Raw genomic sequence first — 20,866 nt, forward strand, 5'->3', positions numbered from 1 at the left:
GTACATGGTAAGTATTCTATATGTACTAAACCAGTGGTTCTCAAACTTTTTGCCTTCAGGATTCCTTTAAACTCTTAAAAACTGAGAACTCCAAAGGCTTCTGTTTACGTGCGTTAAATCTATCAATTGTTACCATACTAGAAATTAAAACTGAGAAAAATTTAAAAGATTAACTCATTTAAAAATAAGTTAATTACGTTTTAACATAAATTTTTAAAATGAAAACTAAGTAAACTTTCCGAAACAAACTAAAAAATTGTGGTAAGAGAATTATTTTACACTTTTGCACGTCTTTAAAATTCTTAATACATTATAGCTGGATTCTCCTATCTGCTTCTGAAATCCCTCTGTGGCATTCTGATTGTGGTATATAAAGAAAAATACAGCCTCACACAGATATGTAGTTGAAAAGGGAGGAGTATTTTAATAGTCTTTTCATATAACTGTAGATATTCCTTTTGATATTATACCATAACTCAGTAAGTGGTAATTTCTTACAGGCTAGCTGCAATGTATAATTTGAAATCATATCAATTAACTTTTCATACTTTGCTACATTAAAATCCTTTGGTGTATTTTGTATTTTCAATGGATCTTTTACCCAACCATGATTTTGTAACATCATGCATTGGTTATCTTCTAAATGTTAACACATTTCATTATACAATATTTTAAAAACTACATTTGTTAATATCACCACTGAATTTATCAGAAAAGTCTTTAAGTATTGAGAAACTGTCAAGCTCACAGTGGCAGATATAAGTTTCCCAAATTTTAATTTTCACTTGGAAGCTTGAATTTTAGCGTTGGCAACAAATACTGTCACAGTTGTTTTCCTTGAAATGACAGGCTCACTTCGTTCATTTTTAAGAAAATGTCGACCAAGTACTCAAGTCTAAATAACCGTAGTTTGTCTGTCAGTCATTCTTTCAAATAAAAATAGTGTTCCATTAAAACAATGGCCAGTCTACATCTCAACTTAAACAACTGGGCAAGAGCTTTTCCTGGAGACAATCATCATGCCTCCACGTGTGACAGAAATGCAGTATGGGTACTTCCCAGAATGTTAAAAAGATGTGCACTTGAGAATTGAGATCTAATAAAACAAGTTTTTATTGCTTCATCAAGGATACTCAAGTGAAACTGACTTTTTTTTTTAGCTGTGAGGGCAAAGTGGCGAAGAATACAATGACTATCAGTACAATTTAGTGTTACTGCCTTGATTTATGCTAAAAACAGGTGAAACGATTCATGCAGTGCTACCTACCACAGATTTTGCATCATCAATGCAAATGTCAAGAGAGTGAGACAAGGCACACAGTGCCTTAGCATTATGAAAATAGTTTGGACCTCATAGACCCCTTGGGGCCGGGGATCATACTACAGAACTGCTGGGCCAGATGAATGAATACAAGGAAGGAGACCACAAGCCAGCTTGGGTGCTGGTGACACTACTGCCCAGCACTGGCCCTCCCAACTGGAAATCCAGCCTGAGCACCTCCTGCATGGCTGACCCCTCTGCTCTTTACTCTTGGGCTTCTGGTTGCTTCCTCCCATCCAACCCTTAGGTGTTGACACCTGCACCTTAAGAAAGTCCTGGTTGGAACCTGATCTCCTGGTTTCATTTTTCTTATTTCTGGGACACGGCTTTGGGTATCAGCCCTCTGGCCTTAGGCCCCATGATGAGGAGTATTTTTCTGGACCATTCTGGGGGGTACTGGCCGGGTTTACCTCTTGCTAGCTCTGTGTATTGCACTGTGTGTGTTGGAGAAGGCAGTGGGGGAGGGGAAGTACAGGGTTAGGGATTTGGTACAAATTGATATTGTTTAGGGATGTACCTAACTTTGAACGTAAAACAAAACTGTTTTGCTGTTTTACTTCTTGTAAGACAAGGTGAAATATTCTTATACTCTTGCAGATAGGGGTCAAATAAAAACCTTCATCTGGTCAGTGAATATAAGTTGAAAGAAATGACCAACATATTACAGTTTTAAAGATGTGTGCTCATCCATTTCTCTCCCATCAGTACCTTCTGAATACGTATCAGGAGTTCATCCAAGTATGAGACCTTGGTAAATGCATCTTTTAAATGTGAAAGTTGGAGTTGGGCCTGCACAGAACAAGGTATCATTTCCTGAAAATAGCTTTCAGCAAATAGCAAATTAATTTAGTGGCAAATTAGTATAATTTTCAAGGTGGTCCTTCCTATTGAGTAACTCATTTTTATCGTTACACAAGGAGTGCTTTCTTCTCCTTGCATACTTCTTATATTACTTTTCTGAGTAATTCTTTTTTTTTCTAAATTTTTATTGGAGTATATTTGATTTACAATGTTGTGTTAGTTTCTGGTGTACAGCAAAGTGAATCGGTTTTATAGATATATATATATATATATATATACACATACATATATATATATATATATATATATATATATATATATATATATATCTCCATTCTTTTTCAGATTCTTTCCCATATAGGTTATTACAGAATATTGAGTAGAGTTCCCTGTGTTATACAGTATGTCCTTGTTAGTTATCTATTTTATATATAGTAGTGTGTAGATGTTAACCCCAATCTCCTAATTTATCACTTCCCCTTACGTTTCCCCTTTGGTCACCGTAAGTTTGATTTTGAGATCTGTGAGTCTGTTTCTGTTTTGTAAATAAGTTCATTTGTATTGTTTTCTTTATGAGATCCCACATATACGTGATATCATATGATGTTTGTCTTTCACTGTCTGATTTTCTTCACTTAGTATGATAATCTCTAGGTCCATCCATGTTGCTGCAAATGGCATTATTTTGTTCTCTTTTATGGCTGAGTAATGAATATTCCATTGTATATATGTACACATCTTCTTTATCCATTTCTCTGTCAGTGGATGCTCCCCTATCTCGGCTATTGTAAGTAGTGCTGCAACGAACACTGGGATGCATGTATCCTTTCTTTTTTTTTTTAAAGAAATTTATTTATTTTTTAAATTTATTTTTGGCTGCATTGGGCCTTTGTTGCTGCACGGGGGCTTCCTCTAGTTGCAGCGAACGGGGGCAACTCTTCGTTGTGGTGCGCAGGCTTCTCATTGCAGTGGCTTCTCTTTGTTGCAGATCACAGGCTCTAGGCACGTGGGCTTCAGTAGTTGTGGCACGCAGCCTCAGTAGTTGTGGCTCACGGGCTCTAGAGCACAGTCTCAGCAGTTGTGGAGCACAGGCTCAGCAGCTGTGGCGCACGGGCTTAGTTGCTCCGCAGCATGTGGGATCTTCCCAGACCAGGGCTCAAACCCGTGTCCCCTGCATCGGCAGGCAGCTTCTTAACCACTGTGCCGCCAGGGAAGCCCCATATATCTTTTCGAATTATGGTTTTCTCTGGATATATGCCCAGGAGTGGTATTGCTGGATCATATGGTAGTTCTATATTTAGTTTTTTTTTTTTTTTTTTTTTTTTTTTTTGTGGTACACGGGCCTCTCACTGCTGTGGCCTCTTCCTTTAAGGAGCACAGGCTCCAGACGCTCAGGCCCAGCGGGCATGGCTCACGGGCCCAGCTGCTCCGTGGCACGTGGGATCTTCCTGGTCCAGGGCACGAACCCGTGTCCCCCGCATCGGCAGGCGGATTCTCAACCACTGCGCCACCAGGGAAGCCCTATATTTAGTTTTTTAAGGAACCTTCCGTATTGTTCTCCACAGTGGTTATACTTTTCTGAGTAATTCTTGAACTAAAGTTTCCATATCAGCATAACTACCTCCTTGTGTTTTGTTCTGCTTTGTTTTGTTTTTGTGGTACGCGGGCCTCTCACTGCTGTGGCCTCTCCCGTTGCGGAGCACAGGCTCCAGACGCGCAGGCTCAGCGGCCATGGCTCACGGGCCCAGCCGCTCCGCGGCATGTGGGACCTTCCTGGACCGGGGCACGAACCCGCGTCCCCTGCATCGGCAGGCGGACTCTCAACCACTGCGCCAGCAGGGAAGCCCCCTCCTTGTGTTTTGAACAGTCAAGCTCCCATCATAGTAATGTGTCTGTATGAAACAACCCTTTAATATTTTCCAAGAGTTGGTGATAGAATGAAATGCTTTTCCTGCCATTCCTCAGCTCTCTTGCAAGAAGAGGCCAGAGGTTTAACTTCTGGGGGGAATTTGGGAAGCCTTCTCATGCTGCCCTGGCAGTGAGGGGCACTGTGGTGAGAAAGCAGCGCTGTATGGGGTGATGGATGCTCAAAGGCATAGAGTCTGTGCTCTGAGGAGAAGCAGGCTGAAGGTGGGTGGGCACTGGGGAGATGGAGGCCACCCAGGAGGCCTAGTTCCAGTGGTGCATCTCTGGGACAAGGGATCTTGAGCGTGACTACCTTCCTCTTCCTTCACAAACAGGAATATGCTGAAGTCCAACACGAGGCTGGCCTAGGTATCCTCCGCCATTGAGAAGCTAGGATCTTGAGTTCTGAAGGGAGAAGGCCTGGGTTTGAGTGCCGGCTCCGTCACTTACAAGCTGACTGACCTCGGGCAAGGGACTTCTCTAATCTTCAGAGCGCTTAACTGTGAAACAGCTAGAGAACGTGTACCCATCTTGTTATAAGGCTGTAAAGAATCATCTACGTAAAGTGCCTGGCCCAGCAGCTGGCATGTGGCAAATGCTTAACAAATGACAGCTGCTATTATTATTATTATTAACACTCTTCTTCAGAAAGTGTAAGCTGTACGTTTCCCAAAAGGAGAAAAAATGAATCTAGGACTTTTATATTGTTCCCCTACCAATCCCAGGAAGAGGTTCCTAAGAAAAAGTTGAAGATTCTATCAGATTTCCCGGCCACCAAGTAAAGAATATGTCACTCCCCAAGAGGAGTGTTTATACCCTAACTGGGAGGGACATCTTTATTTTTTATTATTTATTTATTTTATTGAAGTATAGTTGATTTACAATGTTGTGTTAATTTCTACTGTACAGCAAAGTGATTCAGTTATACACATATATACATTCTTTTTCATATTCTTTTCCATTATGGTTTATCTCAGGATATTGAATACAGTTCTCTGTGTTATACACTCTGTGTTATACAGTAGGTCCTTGTTGTTTATCCATTCTATACATAATAGTTTGCATCGGGCTTCCCTGGTGGCTCAGTGGTTAAGAATCTGCCTGCCAATGCAGGGGACACGGGTTTGAGCCCTGGTCTGGGAAGATCCCACATGCCGCGGAGCAACTAAGCCCCCACGCCACAACTACTGAGCCTGTGCTCTAGAGCCCCCGAGCCACAACAACCGAGCCCGCACGCCACAACTACTGAAGCCCGCGCACCTAGAGCCCATGCTCCGCAACAAGAGAAGCCACCGCAATGAGAAGCCCACGCGCCGCAACAAAGAGAAGCTCCCACTCATTGCAACTAGAGAGAGCCCGCGAGCAGCAACAAAGACCCAACACAGCCAAAAAAAAAAAGTTTGCATCTGCTAATCCCAAAGGGGGGGACCTCTCTAGACATAAACATTTGGGTTAATAACAAAGAATTATAAAAAGACGCACTCTTATCAGATGAAGGATACCAGTGTGAGGTCTCAACCACAATTCTAGGCCTTGAGTCCCTTGATCTCCTCAATTCTGATGACCTTCACCTCTACTCTGTTTCAAAAACTGAACTTAATGGCAAGACCAGGGGCCTTGCCAACTATCCAGAACTTCTCTGCATATGAACTGTTGAGTGTCAAGATCCCATTCACTGTGGATAACTCGCCATTCTTACGACTCTACTGCTCATTTATTCCCAACTTCCTTTCAACATCTTCTGAGACTCCTAGGACCCTGACCGCTTAACGTTCTCTCGGTCTGTGAATGGCCATCCAGGTTTACTTGTCCTCTCCCTAGCCTAGAGCCCACAGGCCAGCCTGTACTTATACTGACCAGTATCCTCAATTCTCTGCCTCCTCATTCCTCCTAACACACCCAGCCCACATGACCCAAACTCAAGATCGGTCCAGTTATAATTCTCTGGCCAGGCTTTGTTTTTGTTTTTGGTTTTTTTTTGCGGTATGCGGGTCTCTCACTGTTGCGGCCTCTCCCATTGTGGAGCACGGGCTCCGGACGCGCAGGCTCAGTGGCCATGGCTCACGGGCCCAGCCGCTCTGCGGCATGTGGGATCTTCCCGGACTGGGGCACGAACCCATGTCCCCTGCATCGGCAGGCGGACTCTCAACCACTGAGCCACCAGGGAAGCCCTTCGGCCAGGCTTTGGATCCCACCAACCACCTCCTAAGGCACTTGGCTCCTTCAATCGTGTTCCTACACCTTCACTTCTATCAATACTTACTATTTCTTCCCAACACATATATGTTGTTAAATATCTCCCTAGATTCCCAGTTACTTCTCTAGCAGCTGATTCTTCAAAAGTCGTTTCCACCACTTCTCTCTACTCGCTCGCCATCAATTCACTCCTCAACCAAAGCAACCTGGCTTCTGCTGCCACTACCTTATCCAAACTGCATTTGTTAAGATTATCGATGTTGTTCATCTTGCCCAGTCCAAGGAATCCTTTCTAATTCTTACCTTTTATGACTCTGCCCTGTGGCATCTGAAATGGTTGATCCTTCCTTCCTGCTCTAAACTCTCAGCTTGCCTTTTAAAAACCAGTGTTGCCTGGGGCTGCATCCTTGCCCTCTCCTCTTCTCACTCTATAGACCCTTCGGGTGTAACCCACTCAAACCCAGGACGGCAACTACTCCCAAGACTAATAAACAGGTACCATCTAGCTTAGATGTCGCTGATGAATGGAGACCCCATATGCAGTTTAAAAATGTAGACTCTGAATTCAGACAAACTCGCATCCAAGTCCTGTCTCTGCACTTAGCAGCTCTCTGGCCATCAGAAAGTTATCTTACTTAAACCTCAGTCTCCTCAGCTACAGAATGGGAGTAATCATATCACTGGTATCTATGCTAGAGTTCTTTTGAGCATTAGCACATGTAAATTGTTTCTTTTGAAATAAAACATGTAAAAGCACATACTTAATAATGCTCAACAATGTTAGCTACCGTTGTTGTTATTAAAGGATTTTTTTAATCTAAAAGCCTCCAAAGCAACTCAAACTTCATGTAATAAAAAAAATTAACTTGGGACTTCCCTGGCGGTCCAGTGGTTAAGACTCTGCAACCCCTCTGCAGGGGGCATGGGTTCGATCCCTGGTCGGGGAACAAAGATCCCGTATGACACAAGGTGCAGCAAAAAAAACAAACAAAAAAACCCCCATGAACTTAATGCCCTCATGCTCCTCCTTCATTGTAGTAATAATCATAATAGCTTCTGTCTTTCAAGTTTTAATTTTTATCACTAATCTGCAAGTTAAATATTAGCGACCCCATTTCACATATAAGGAAACTGAGGCTTAGAGAAGTTAATTACTCTGCTGGAGGTGGCAGGAAAGTGATGGTTAGGATTCAGACCCTGGTCCTTCTGACTCCAAAGTGAATGCTTCCTGGCCCTGGTATCTGACTTCAGTGTTCGAGTCCCACACCAAAACCCAGGGCATTTATTCTGCACTTCTTCCGTCTTAGCCACATCTAGCAATGTGCTGGGGAACTGGCTCTCATGCAAAAAAGAAAAATTTCCTGATTTGCAGCATTTGCTGATTTCAAGCTACCAAGGTGACATCAGGGCAGAGCTGGCTTGAGGGCCTGCACCAGCGGCTCCAGCAGACTACCGGATCCGCAAGGCCCCAAATCCTGTTAATTCAGAGCTAGATACCTTGACTGATAGCAATTTTCCAAAAACAACTTAGTCAAAATCAGGTTGCTGAAAACAACAAAGTATACCGTTTGGTGACAGGCTGCAGACTTTTTCTCTTTTTATTTGCTAATCTCTCCAGCCTCCACACCCCTCAGCCTTCCCCCTCCACACTCCAGCCTGACTGGACAGCTCTCCACTCCTGCCAGGCACCGTGGTCTCCGCACCTGCAGTGCCCTTGGCCTGGAACATCTATCCCTCCGGCCTGCCATCTTTCCCTGGCTGCCTCCTGTTCTCACCTTTCAGTTTAGGCATCAGCCACAGGGGATTACCGGGAACAGAGTAAATGTCAAACAATGGGAGTTAAGTTGGAATAGTGCAAATGTGAGACAACTGGAAGACTGCTTAAACAAATTATACTAGTTTTCAAACACACACGGCATGACCCTATTTCAGTAGGGAAAAATGCACATAGACACAGAGAAGGATCTGAGAAGCTAGTCTCTAGGGGTTTTAGCAGTGATTTTCTAAATAATGGGTGGGATTCCGTGCATTTTTTTTATTGGCTATAGTTTCCGTAATAAGCATGCACTGTTTTTGTAATAAGAAAACCTATTTCTATAAAGCCCTTTTATTGTTAATGTCTTTGTATTCCAATTTTTCACAATGATAGACCATTTTGGACAAGGATGAGTGGCTGACTATTCACTCAATAGAAAAAGAACCTGGAAAATAATGGAAAACAGGTAATTGTGTGTGCATGTGGTTTAAAATGACACATTTATTATGTTACAGTTCTGGAGGTCAGAAGTCCGAAATGAGTCTCACTGGGATATAATCAAGGTGTCAGCAGGGCTGCATTCCTTTCTGTGGCTCTACAGGAGAATCCATTCACTTGCCTGTTTCAGGTTCTAGAAGCTGCCTGCATTCCTTGGCCCATGGCCCCCTTCCTCTAACTTCCGAGCCAGCAATGTTGGCCTGAGTCCTTCTCACACTGCAGTCTCCCTAATTCTGACTCTCCTGCCTCCATCTTCCCCATTTAAGAACCCTTGGGATTACACTGGGTTCACCTGGATCAGCCAGACTAATTTTATCTTGTTAGCTGATTAGCAGCCCTATTTCCCAGCCGCAACTGTAATCCCCCCGGCCAGCCATGTGCCCTTTGCCCCAGTAACACAAACTCCATGTCCCTGAACATGTCATGTGGCTTCAGTTCTCCATGCCTCTGCATGTGCTATGTGCTCTGAAATGCCTTTAAAACACATATGTGCACACACAGTGTGACACAATGTGATTAACATGATCACATCATAGACTATCAGTAATAATCCTATCTGCCCTATGGACATGATTGTGCCTTCCTCACCTTGGCATTCTGAGTGTCTCTGGGACTCAGGTACCCAAAGCGTGCTCTGTATACCAGCAGTATCAGTATTACTTGGGACTGTGGCTACTAGATATGTACATTTTCAGGCCCTGCCACAATACCTACTGAATGGGCAACTCTGAGGATGGGGTCCAGGAGGCGTGTTTAAAAAGTCCTCCAGGTGATTCTCATGCACCGAAAGTTTCAGAAGCACTGACCCAGGTCCTCCTTAATGCTTGTTGAATGAACTGATAAATGGTTAAAAACCTGTGATGCTCCTTTACATTTTTAAAAACATACCTCCAGTCCAAGCTTTTGCTTTTATACGTGTCAACCTGGACCGATGTATATGTATATACATAAATAAAATAAATAACCAATCTTTCCAAGATGTCCAGTGAAATTTGACTCATTGGATCACTGTAGGACATTAAACTTTCTTCTCTATAAACAGGCAGTTAACACAGGGCTTCATTTATTATTTGTTAGTTGTTCAGTAGCTACATTTGCATTACAGTTCTGAATTTTGGTTGCAGGAATAGAACCCCAGGAAGGTAAACTCACAGTGTCTTGCCTAGGACCGCACAGTAATTTAATGGGAGGCCAGGTTCAGACTGAGCAGCCTTGGAATTTCCCCCTATGGCTGAGTGTACTGAGTCACAATGTTGTTCTACCTTCAGGTATATCACGGTAATTAACTTGGTATAGAGACCTCAGGTTACAGTAAATACTTTGTTTTGTGGTCAGGTAATTAAATGTGTAAAGGTCCCTACCCTCTATTTGATCATTACCTAAAGGACATTCCTATGGGGCCAGAAGTGATTTGTTGTTGTTGTAATATAGGCAGCCTTTTTACATCTCCCTCTGTAGCTGCTGAAATCTTGGCTGGCACCCAAATGCCCCACTTGGGTTTTGTTCAGGAAAGATTTCTTCCAGCTGCTTTATTTGTTGCACAATTACATGTATGAGCTTCCAGAATGTACAAGATCACAAGTCAAATGAAAGGCTTCAGTTCCCAGTTCGCATAAAAGAGATAAAATTTGAAACCAAGGAAACAACAAAACATGGCTAAATGAAGGGCTAAGTAGAAACGAGACTGAATAGTATTCTTACTAAAAGGTTAGCACGTGCCAAAACTCGAAAGGAAAATGAGACACCATGGGGTAATCATAGTATCCTTGTGCTATATTTATGGCCACACTTGCAAAGGGACTCAGACTTCCTCTTTAACATTTACAATTTGGGGCACAGCAAGCTGATAGAAACAAAAATATATACCTGTATTTAAGCAATTATACTCCAATAAAGATGTTAAAAAATATATATATATATACGTGTACTTAAAAATAAAAACTTGCACACCCACATTCATAGCAGTATTATTCACAATAACCAAAAGGTGGAAACAACCCAAGTGTCCATCAACAGATGAACAGATAATGTGTTATATACATACGAGGGAATAGTATTCAGCCTTTTAAAGAAAGGAAATCCCTTTTAAATGTGGATGGCCCTTGAGGACATGATGCTAAGTGAAATAAGCCAGTCAAAAATGAGAAATACTGTATGATATTACTGATATGAAGTACCTCGAGTAGTCTAACTCACAGAAACAGAAAGGAGAACGGTGGTTGCCAGGGACTGGAGGGAGGGGAAATGGGAGTTTGTTTTGCAAAATGAGAAAGTTATAGAAACTGGTTGTACAACAATATGAATATAGCTAATGTTATGGTACTATACACTTAAAAATGGTAAAAATAAAATAAATAAATAAATACAACCACATATACAGGACTTCTGTTTTAAGGATTGGAAGAGTATATTTAAAAATGAAGTGAGGTATCCTGGAGATTGGCCATCATTTATGTCAAGAGCCTGAGGATCAGGGTAAACAGGCAGGTCTAAATGGAAAATATAAAGTAAGGGGAGTGGGAGTCCACAGTTACTTGTGGCAGATGGAAGAGTAACTGAAGAATCTGCAGATAAAGAACTACAGGTCATAGGACGTGAGAGGAAGGTGACCTTTGGCACAAACATGGAGAGTTGGACCAAAGGAGGAAAAAAAATCATCAAATGCCAAAAAAAAAAAAAAAAGTCTGGAAAATTTAAGAAGCAAAATTGGAGGTTTCATGAATTGCAAAATTGAGTTGGCCAAAAAGACCATTTGAGTTTTTAACAGAAGAAACCAAACGGACTTTTTGGCCAACCCAATATATACTGGAAAGTATTTAGAAGTCGATGGAGTCCCAAACATCATTTGAGCTTCAAACACATCACACACGTATCCACTGTGATTAAGCCTCGCAGGCTTGCTATTGGGTTGGCCAAAAAGTGCGTTCGGGTTTTTCCCACATCGCACAAAAACCCGAACGCACTTTTTGGCCAGCCCAAATATATCACAAATGGTACAACTGGCGTATGTAAAGATCAAACACAGTGAGACCTTCAGAAGATCATGCGTAAGCAGTGAAGACGCTCTTATCTGAAGCCATCTGGACCAAAAGTCAATCAGCCAATTTAAAAAAATCTGTTGAAAAGGGGAAACATGCAAAAAATGGACACAGCCAGTTGTGGATGCTGGGGACCATCACATCCCCCAACTGCAAGTGTCACCTGCTGAGAGTAGACAGGTGAGAACCTCTTGAGCTTCACTTCCAGCCAAAGGAAGTCGCCTTGCTCAAGGTGATGCCCACCTCCACTGGGGGGTAGCCCACACCTGATGTCTGGTCAATGCAGGAGGACAGTACGAACTGCCTCACTCTGCCACATCTCTGAAGAGCGGTCGGCACTAGCATCCCCACGCCATTAGCTGAGGCCTGAGCTTCAATTCTCCTTCTATTAGTCCTGCCTCTCTCACTCCCATCCAGGCCTGGTTCCAAGAGCGCTCACTCCCCAGCAAGCTTCCTGCATGCAATCTCCATCTCAGAGCCTGTTTCTCCGGAGCCTAATCTAAGACACACACATAACTTAAACGGTTAATTTTAAATTTTAAATATAAACATGCTTTCAGGGCTTCCCTGGTGACGCAGTAGTTGAGCGTCCGCCTGCCGATGCAAGGGACACCGGTTCGTGCCCCGGTCCGGGAGGATCCCATGTGCCGCGGAGCGGCTGGGCCCGTGAGCCATGGCCGCTGGGCCTGCGCATCTGGAGCTTGTGCTCCGCGGCGGGAGAGGCCACAGCAGTGAGAGGCCCGCATACCGCAAAACACACACACACACACACACACACACACACACACACACACACACAGACACACACACACACACACACACACAGACACACACACACACACACACACACACACACACACACACACACCATGCATTCATTCTCTGATATTTTGATCTATGCCAAAGCCTTCATCTTCGAGAACCGGTCCATGCATCAGCATGCTTTGTTCTCTTTCTTGCATAAACTACACCTAAAATTTTAGAATTACCTATTATTTCCGATTTTGGTTTCCTGAAAGTAAAAAAACTTAAAGACCAGTAGAAAACAACCTAGATGTGGAATTCCTCTAGCTTTTTAAATTCCACCAATCCTTAACAGGTATCTCATCCACAGTTAATGTGACAGATTAAAACAACTTTTTAATTTAATAAACTACATATAAAATTTACCATCTTCTTTCAGTCGTATTAAGTGGTGAATTCATATTGTTTCACAGCCATCACCACCATCCATCTCCAGAACTCATTTCATCTTGCAAACCTGAAACTCTGTCCCCATTAAATAATAACTCTCCATTTCCCCTTTCTCCTCAGTCCCTGGCAACCACTATTCTACTTTCTCCATGAAAATAACTATTTGAGGTACCTTGGAAGTTTTTCTTTAATTTATTGAGTTACCTTTATTAAGTCTTTCCAAAATTTATTCTGTATAGAAAAAGCAGCTGTGGGTCTTCCCTGGCAGTCCAGTGGTTAGGCCTCCGCGCTTACACTGCAGGGGGCACGGGTTCAATCCCTGGTCAAGGAACTAAGATCCCACGTGCCACACGGCCAAAAAACTAAATACATATATACAAATGTACATGCATACAAGTTAATAAAAAAAAGCACTGTCTTTTTGGATTGCACTTACATCCTGTTTGCTTAATGTTTAATTAAATCACCTAATTACAATTATAAGTTCAACTGGCATAAATAGGTTTGAGAACGAACAACATAGAACAGGTCTGGGGACAAATACAACTCAGACAGTTGGAGAAGTACATGAGGGCGCTAGAGAGAAGGCTCCGATTACAGGTGTTCAACATGCTGTGGGCATCCACTAGAGGGCTCTGCACAGGGACCGGAAGCTTCCTTTAAGCTGCTGAACTGGTTAAGAGAGCTGCTTCTACTGTATAAAAATAGATATTGATAGCATTTATTGAGCACCTATTATGTTCCAGGCACTGTGCTAAGCATGTAACTGGCATTGTGTCACTTAATGTCCATAATCCGTGAGGCAAATATTATCATCTTCATTTTATAATACCTACAGGAAACTGAGGCACAGAGAAGTACTCAAGCAATTTATCCAGAGTTGCACCACTAAGAAGTGGCAGAGCTGAGATTTTCAAGTTGGTGTGAATCCAAAACCTGTCCCCACTCTACCTGCCACACTGGCTCTTCAAATGAATATTAAATAAAAGGTGTAACAAGAATAAAACCACAGAAGCGAGCCTTTGTTTTCTATTGGCATCACACAAAATGACGAAATATGTCACAGGTAGTTTTTTTAAGACTATAATTTAACAAACGGGATGCACTTAAATTCTCGTAAGACAGGACTGTAGGTAACACAATCTGCAACTGTTATTTGTTTATATAGGAATGATTTCAGTTAATCAGAGACAGAAGAGTTAGGCAGTATTTGCAAGGAAAGAGCTGAAGTCAGACATTTTAATTATGCTATCAGATTAGCACAAAAAAGAGAATAAGCTGGAAAGTTTATAGAATATAATAAAAGCTAAGTATGTTATGTCTCAAGATAACTCTTTGGATCAAGAAAAAGAGAGAGAGCACATCTAAAATAATTCATAGAATCAGATAATAAGTGACTAATCAAAGAGCTCTCATTATATATCAACACCCACATGGAAAAACCAAGCTATAGTTTTTTTTGGCCACACTGCACGGCATGCAGGATCTTAGTTCCCCGACCAGGGATTGAACCCATGCTCCCTGCAGTGGAAGCGCGGAGCCCTAACCACTGGACCACAGGGCATTCCCTTTTTTTTTTTTTCTTCCCAAGCTACAGTTTTATTAGAAGCATTTTCCCAAGAAAATAAAGCATGAATTTGTGGTTGTCTTTTAAAAAGAAAAATGAATGACAATTCAAAACAGATACAGACAACACTGAAAGCTAACCAAACAAAAAAAAAAAAAAAAAGGGAGGTATTTAAGATTGCCAAATCATGAGTACAAGCAAGCTCCACTTAGCAGCCTCTGGGAGACCTGGCAGAGAGATGAGCCCTCGTCGGCCAGGACAATGTGGCAGCTCCCTACTACGTCTACAAGCAAGAGGTCACTCATTACTCCCCAGTCCATCCAGGATGTTGAGATATAATGACAGCTATAGAGATTCCCAACAGAACAGCACAGCCAAGAAAGGCTGCCTGTGCCACTGGGCTCTTTTCTACACCAACAGTCCATGAACCATCAACAGACACGCCTCTAAGACCTAGGCTCTCTCCCAGATACCCTGACAACTCCTCTCTCATGGGGCCATCTGACCTTGATGCCCATTCCTAGACAGAACACCTTCCCTGGTTGTCCCACAGACACATCCCAAGTTGACATCATCATAAACCCCACACCTGCTCCTCCTCCTGTGTCCCCTGTCACGCTGAATGGAGCCTCCATTCACTCAGATTCCCAGGACAGGGCCTCGGGCCCATCCTCAACTCCTCCACCTTCCATATCCTGTCGCCATGGTGATTTACATGTAAAACATCACTTGAATGCATGTGCTCTTCCACTACTCCCTTAGTTTAGGATCTAGACTCTTGCAAGAAGTCTTCTTAGTAGTGATCAGTTTGGTCAGGGGGTCAGACAGACAATCTCCTCATTTACTGAGCTCCAACTTCATATCTAAATACCATGTTTGATTTCTTTGAATCAACCAGGGTAGAATCCCTGGAAAAAATGGGAAAAGAGAAAGGAGATTTTCCCTTAGCACTTTAGGTGTGAGAAACTTTTTGCATCCCACTTAGAGATGAAAGAACATCAGGTTAACACCAAAAATTCATTTGTAGCCCAAATATAATAGGCCAGTTTACTTCCAATAGCCTTTTATTCAATCAACAAACTGTCTCCTTCTAGCAATCTCTCTTAAATCACAGTGATTCATTCTGGGTAAACACAGAGATACCGCCTAAGGAATTTCTCCCAGGTGAAATCTGTAAGGGTGCTGCTTGGGCCTCCCAACACAGGTACCTCCTAGAGTCTTCCCAACACCATCTATGCTGATGAACAAAACACAGACCTGACTTTGAAACACAAACTCTGCCACTTACTAACTGCAGGGCTTCAATCAAGTTACACAATCTTACAGAGAAAAAGAAGACAATGGTACTTAGTTGTATATAAGGCTTGTTAAGTTTAACAACAAACAGAAGATCAGCTAAGGGCCAGGCATTGCCTTGAGCACCTGAGATTCAAAGAGGAAAGTCACAGCTCTGCCCCTTGCACTTCCAGTCTAGTGGGACAGACAGATACGGACCAACAAGTGTGACAACATATGTGAGTGCTGGAATCAAGATGTGAGCAAGTTCCATGAAGAGGGAAGGCTGGGGATGATGGAGGAGAACTGAAAGAGAACTTATTTGAAATGGGATAATTATGTAAACACCTGATACCTGGCTCACTTAAAAAATGCTTCTTGGTTGTTTTCTTAAAATTAATTAATTAATTTTTAAATTATTATTATTATTTTTTAATATCAGGGTTTTTTTAACATCCTTATTGGAGTATAAGTGCTTTACAGTGGTGTGTTAGTTTCTGCTGTATAACAAAGTGAATCAGCTATACATATACCCCCATATCTCCTCCCTCTTGCATCTCCCACCTAGAGGGGTGGGATAGGGATGGTGGGAGGGAGACACAAGAGGGAGATTTTTTTTTTTAAACCCACATTTAAGCTTACAACTGTTACTGATGTAACCTTTTTCTTGTCTTCCTGAAAGTTCATATATAAAGTCACCAACAAAACACCTGATGGTCGGGCTTCCCTGGTGGGGCAGTGGTTGGGAGTCTGCCTGCCGATGCAGGGGACACGGGTTCGTGCCCCAGACCGGGAGGATCCCACATGCCACGGAGCGGCTGGGCCCGTGAGCCATGGCCACTGAGCCTGCGCGTCCGGAGTCTGTGCTCCACGGTGGGAGAGGCCGCGACAGTGAGAGGCCCGCGTACCACACACACACAAGAAAAACCACCCACACACAAAACACCTGATGGTCACTCTATTGTGAAGACACTCAAAGAGCCCTGACAAGGGGGCCTCATGCAAACAAAAGACAATAAATTGCCAGGTGTCTGAAGGAGCTACCTGGGAAGTGAATCCTCCAGCCCCAGTCAAACCTTCAGATGACTGCGGTCCTGGCCAACATCTTGAGTGTAACCTCATGAGAGGACAGGAGTCAGAACCACCTGCTAAGCCATTCCCAGATTCCTGACCCACAGGTATTATGTGAGGCACTAAATATTAATATTTATTGCTTTAATCTGCTAAGTAGCAGGGTAATTTGTTACTCAAAAATTCATAACTAAGACACAGGTCAATAGGGTATCAGTGATAAGGTTTTTGTATTCAGGACAGCATAATTTTCTTAGTTAAAAACCAATTCCATTTCTTTTCTCTGGAGCACAGAAATATGATACACACGATGGTAGGTTGTGAGGCAATGAGGAGTTAATGCTGGTTCTACTTCTTTCCTTGCCTCACATCACCACCCTCCAAAGGAAACTATAGTTTAAAATACCAGAATTATATAACTAAAGGAGAGTGATGTGTTGTGACTTCTTAAAGACAATTTAAAACAAGGTATATGGCAAGGCAAGTAATAATGAAAGCAAATGACTTATCACTAGATTGTAAGAATTAAGCAAATAAAGCACCGTAGTTCTAGCCACAATTATTAGGTAACAAACTATGAGTTTTGAATTTATCAGAACTGATGATTTGGGTCCTCAATCTATTTCATTTCTTTAAAAATATAATTTATTATGGGTAGTATAAATTAGTATTTAAAGTTTCGAGGTGTTATATCTGTAGCCAAAAGAAAGGGCATTTTATTCTCACTTATTATTGATCTCAAAATTAAGATTCATTTATTCACACACATTTACTGTACACCTAATTTCTTCCAGAAATTCCCCTAGGGTTTGGGAATGAACTGATGGAAACTATAATCTGTGACCTCCAGGAACTCACAGAGGGTAGACCACTGCTTCTCATATGAGCCTGACCTATTTTTAAATATGGATGCAAAGGCCGATTTCTAGAAACTCAAATATTGAAGGCGGGGGAGTGGGACCTGGAGATCTCCATGGTTTTACACTCATAATTGCTTCTGATGCTTGGTCCGATGGTTCCCCACCACCAGGATGGATGATAATACAGTACAGCCCATTTACTCGATCATCAAATATTTACTGAGCACCTGATCTGTACCGTGGGTGCTGGCTGCTGGGGGGTGGGGGGTGGGTGAGGCTGTATACCAGAAAATACACAACATGAAGTTAGGATAAGAGAGTCAGTCAAATGAAGGAACAGATGATGTTCCATCATTAGCAGAGCACCTCCAAATGTGGAACCACACCGTACGGTAGGCTTGGTGACTAAGTTAAATGATAAAGTATATTCACGGATTCTGAGATTTTTTTTATTCGAAAGAGACCTAATTGACCCAACATCACGCAGCAAAGAAGGGAACTGAATCTAGGTCCTGTGACTCCGGTTCTTACGTACTTTTCTCTTGATGGGTTCCTCTCAGGAGTAAAGCACATCTTCAAGGACCAGAACAAGAACAAAGAATATTTCTCAATTCTAAAAAGCTTGTGTTGTTACTATAGGCATACTATATCTTAGGAGCTATCAATCTGGGGCGTTTTTGAAAAGATGCAATCAGTGAAGAAAATAACAAGGTGGATGTGAAAAATGTCTTTGAAGCTATTTCAGTTGCTACTGCCGGAAAATGTTTGAATTTCAACTCTAGTAGGCATAAAATAAGCTTACAGAAAACACTGGTTTTGGAATCTGAATCAATGACCTAGAAATAAATCTCTAAGAGGGATAAGAAAATTTTGAAAGAGTAGAATCAAAGAAAATAAAACTGTTATCTCTAAATGGTTTGTAAAAATAATGTTTTGGGGTTACAGTTGGAAATAGGTACATCTTAGAGCTACAGGTATTAATGATATACTGGAATTTTGTGACATAACACTAGTCAGCTAAGGAGTAGATTTCCTTCAAAGGGGTTTATCACTGGAAATAACTGAAGGAAGGATCTTGTCTTACAATCTCACCAATAATAAAAAAATCTTCTCCCTATTCTGGGTCTTTGCCATCTGGCATCTACTCCTGCCACTTTCCTGAGGTTACTCAAGGGTCAACATTTTGTCCTTCTCTGGTACAAAATCAAACTCAGACCTCTTATTTTTTGATTTCTCTGCTCACCCTGTCTTCCTGAAACATTGTCTTCCCTTTGTTCCCATGAAACTGTAGGTTCCTGGCTCTCCTCTGACCTCTCCTTGCCTGGCTTCCCTCCTAATCATGGGCATCCTCTCAAGGTTTTGTCTGGTCTGCTTCTCTTTCTAATCCTGCATTTATGCTAACATGCGACCATGATTCTCCCACTCACACAGGCTCCCCAGCCCCAGGAGCTAACTGGCATTGCTTTGGCATTGCTTCCCAATATCCAATCAGCTTTTGAGGCTATCAGATTCTTTCTGTGTAACATCCCTAAGACTTGACCTTCCCTTCATATGTCCATTTCCTTTACTCTGGAACCTCACCGATTAAGCCCTAGTCAGTTACCATGGCTTCCTGTGGGCCAGCTCAGTCATTCTCTGTACATCCTGCAGCCTGAGGCCACATGAAGATCCTTTTCATCATGCCCCTTCCTTGTCCAAGGATCCACATGCCTTGCTGAATCCAACCTCAGTGCCCCATACCTGGAATGACTTTCCCCTTTGTAAGCCAAACATTCTGCTTTCTCCAAGATCCAACATGAAATTCCTTCTCGGATGATACCAACCTAATCCTCTTCCACGGTGCATTTTAATTTCCTCAGCAATCATATCTGGATCACTCTCTCTCACACTCGCTTTATTGCAACTAAAGGGCAGTTCTTGTAGAGACCACCATAATGGGGGGTGGGCAGCAAAAGCATCCCCATGTTTGCTAAATTGAACTGAATTTACTGCAGCTCTGCCAAAATTCAATTTAAATTATATAAAGATTGAAGGAACGTAGAAAGCAGATCTTGCTTCAACTATAACAGTTATTACTTCAATTTCTTAAAGTATAATAACAGAAAGAGATACACACTAAAAGCATTTTTTTAATTAGGAAAATCAATGGAACAAAAATCTTTATATATTCTTCTTAGTTTTCTCTCCCCTGACATTTTAGGTGATCTTATCACTCCAATTACAAGACGGTCTTTTGGCATCTGAAGAGCTAAGGATGGATGACAATGAATCGGTAGACTCAAGTATGTGAAGGATGAATTGTATCCAGAAGGCTGTGGGTCAGAGAGAGATTTTCCAAATGGGAAATGAATTCTGACAGGAAGCTGCCTGCTGGGAAATGAAGGAAGGCTTTGAAAAGCTAGTAATCATGATCAAATTGTAGTTGTGTTGACTGGTCAGAAATACACATGTGGAATCTACCATGTAGAAGTTGTTCTGAAAAGAACTTAATTATGCAGAAGAGGAAGCCAAAGATCTTTTAAAATGTGATCATCCACATCGTCAAACGTGTTAATACGGTCACAGATAACAGGTCTGTCTCACAAAATAACCTATGTTCAAAAGTTCTTTGCGAAGCTCATAAATCTTACCTCCTTCAAATCAAGATTAGCTCCTGACTAGGTAAAACTAGCAGGAAGTTGCTTTAATAAGATAGATTGTTTAAAAAAAAATGTGAAAATTAAAATCATACACATGTATTTATACCCAATCTCTTTTCTATTATTTCTTTCTAATCATATGTGAAATGTTGTTTTCATTCATTCACTGAACATTTATTGAGCACTGTCCAAAGCTCCAGGGATTCAATGATTCCTACCCAAAATGAACTCACAGGCCAAAGAGGGGCACTCACAGGCTCAGTGGAAAGAAATGGAGAGTAAAGAAAAGGAAATAACTAAAACGGAAGAAGTAACACTTAAATGGAAAATTTTATGTTTACTCCTAATTTACTAATTAAAGAATAATCCAACAAATCAATGTCAAATAAAGCCAGTGAAGAACTCTGCCAACTTGATCACAGTCAGATTCAGTTTTCTGAAATTCTCATATGTGAATGTGTCAAGCCAAGACAGCAGTGAGGAACAGTCTGGAACACTTAAAGATGCTGAAAAATAGTGACTGTGTAGGTAGAACAGGCTTTAGCACCTACAGATAAGAAATGGTTCCTACATTTATTTCACAAGAAATATAACTGTTGATACTTTTATCTTCTAGCTTGCTTTTGGCAATAGTTTATCACTATAAAAGAAATTTAGAATTATATATCATCATAAAACAATTCTAAAAGAACAACAGGGAATCATTACAGAAATTTTGGAAAATAACAAACGGTCGGAAGTGATC

The 20,866-nt window shown here is 41.8% G+C and overlaps 1 protein-coding gene across 10 annotated transcripts in view; it reads right to left on the reverse strand.

Moving 5' to 3' along the window:
- Nucleotides 1-20,866, reverse strand: part of EFCAB11 (EF-hand calcium binding domain 11) — a 585,886-nt gene that overhangs the window by 486,248 nt on the left and 78,772 nt on the right. Inside the window, exon 7 of one of the 10 annotated variants that reach the window (XM_033418563.2) lies at nucleotides 19,592-20,761. The exons of the other annotated variants lie outside the window; for them this stretch is intronic. Within the exon in view, the coding sequence (XP_033274454.1) occupies nucleotides 20,734-20,761 (28 nt within the window). The 3' untranslated portion in view covers nucleotides 19,592-20,733. Of the gene's footprint in view, nucleotides 1-19,591; nucleotides 20,762-20,866 lie in introns of those variants that run through there. 10 annotated transcript variants of the gene reach the window in all.

Source organism: Orcinus orca, chromosome 2 (genome assembly GCF_937001465.1).
Source record: "Orcinus orca chromosome 2, mOrcOrc1.1, whole genome shotgun sequence".
NCBI classification, from domain to species: Eukaryota; Metazoa; Chordata; class Mammalia; order Artiodactyla; family Delphinidae; genus Orcinus; species Orcinus orca.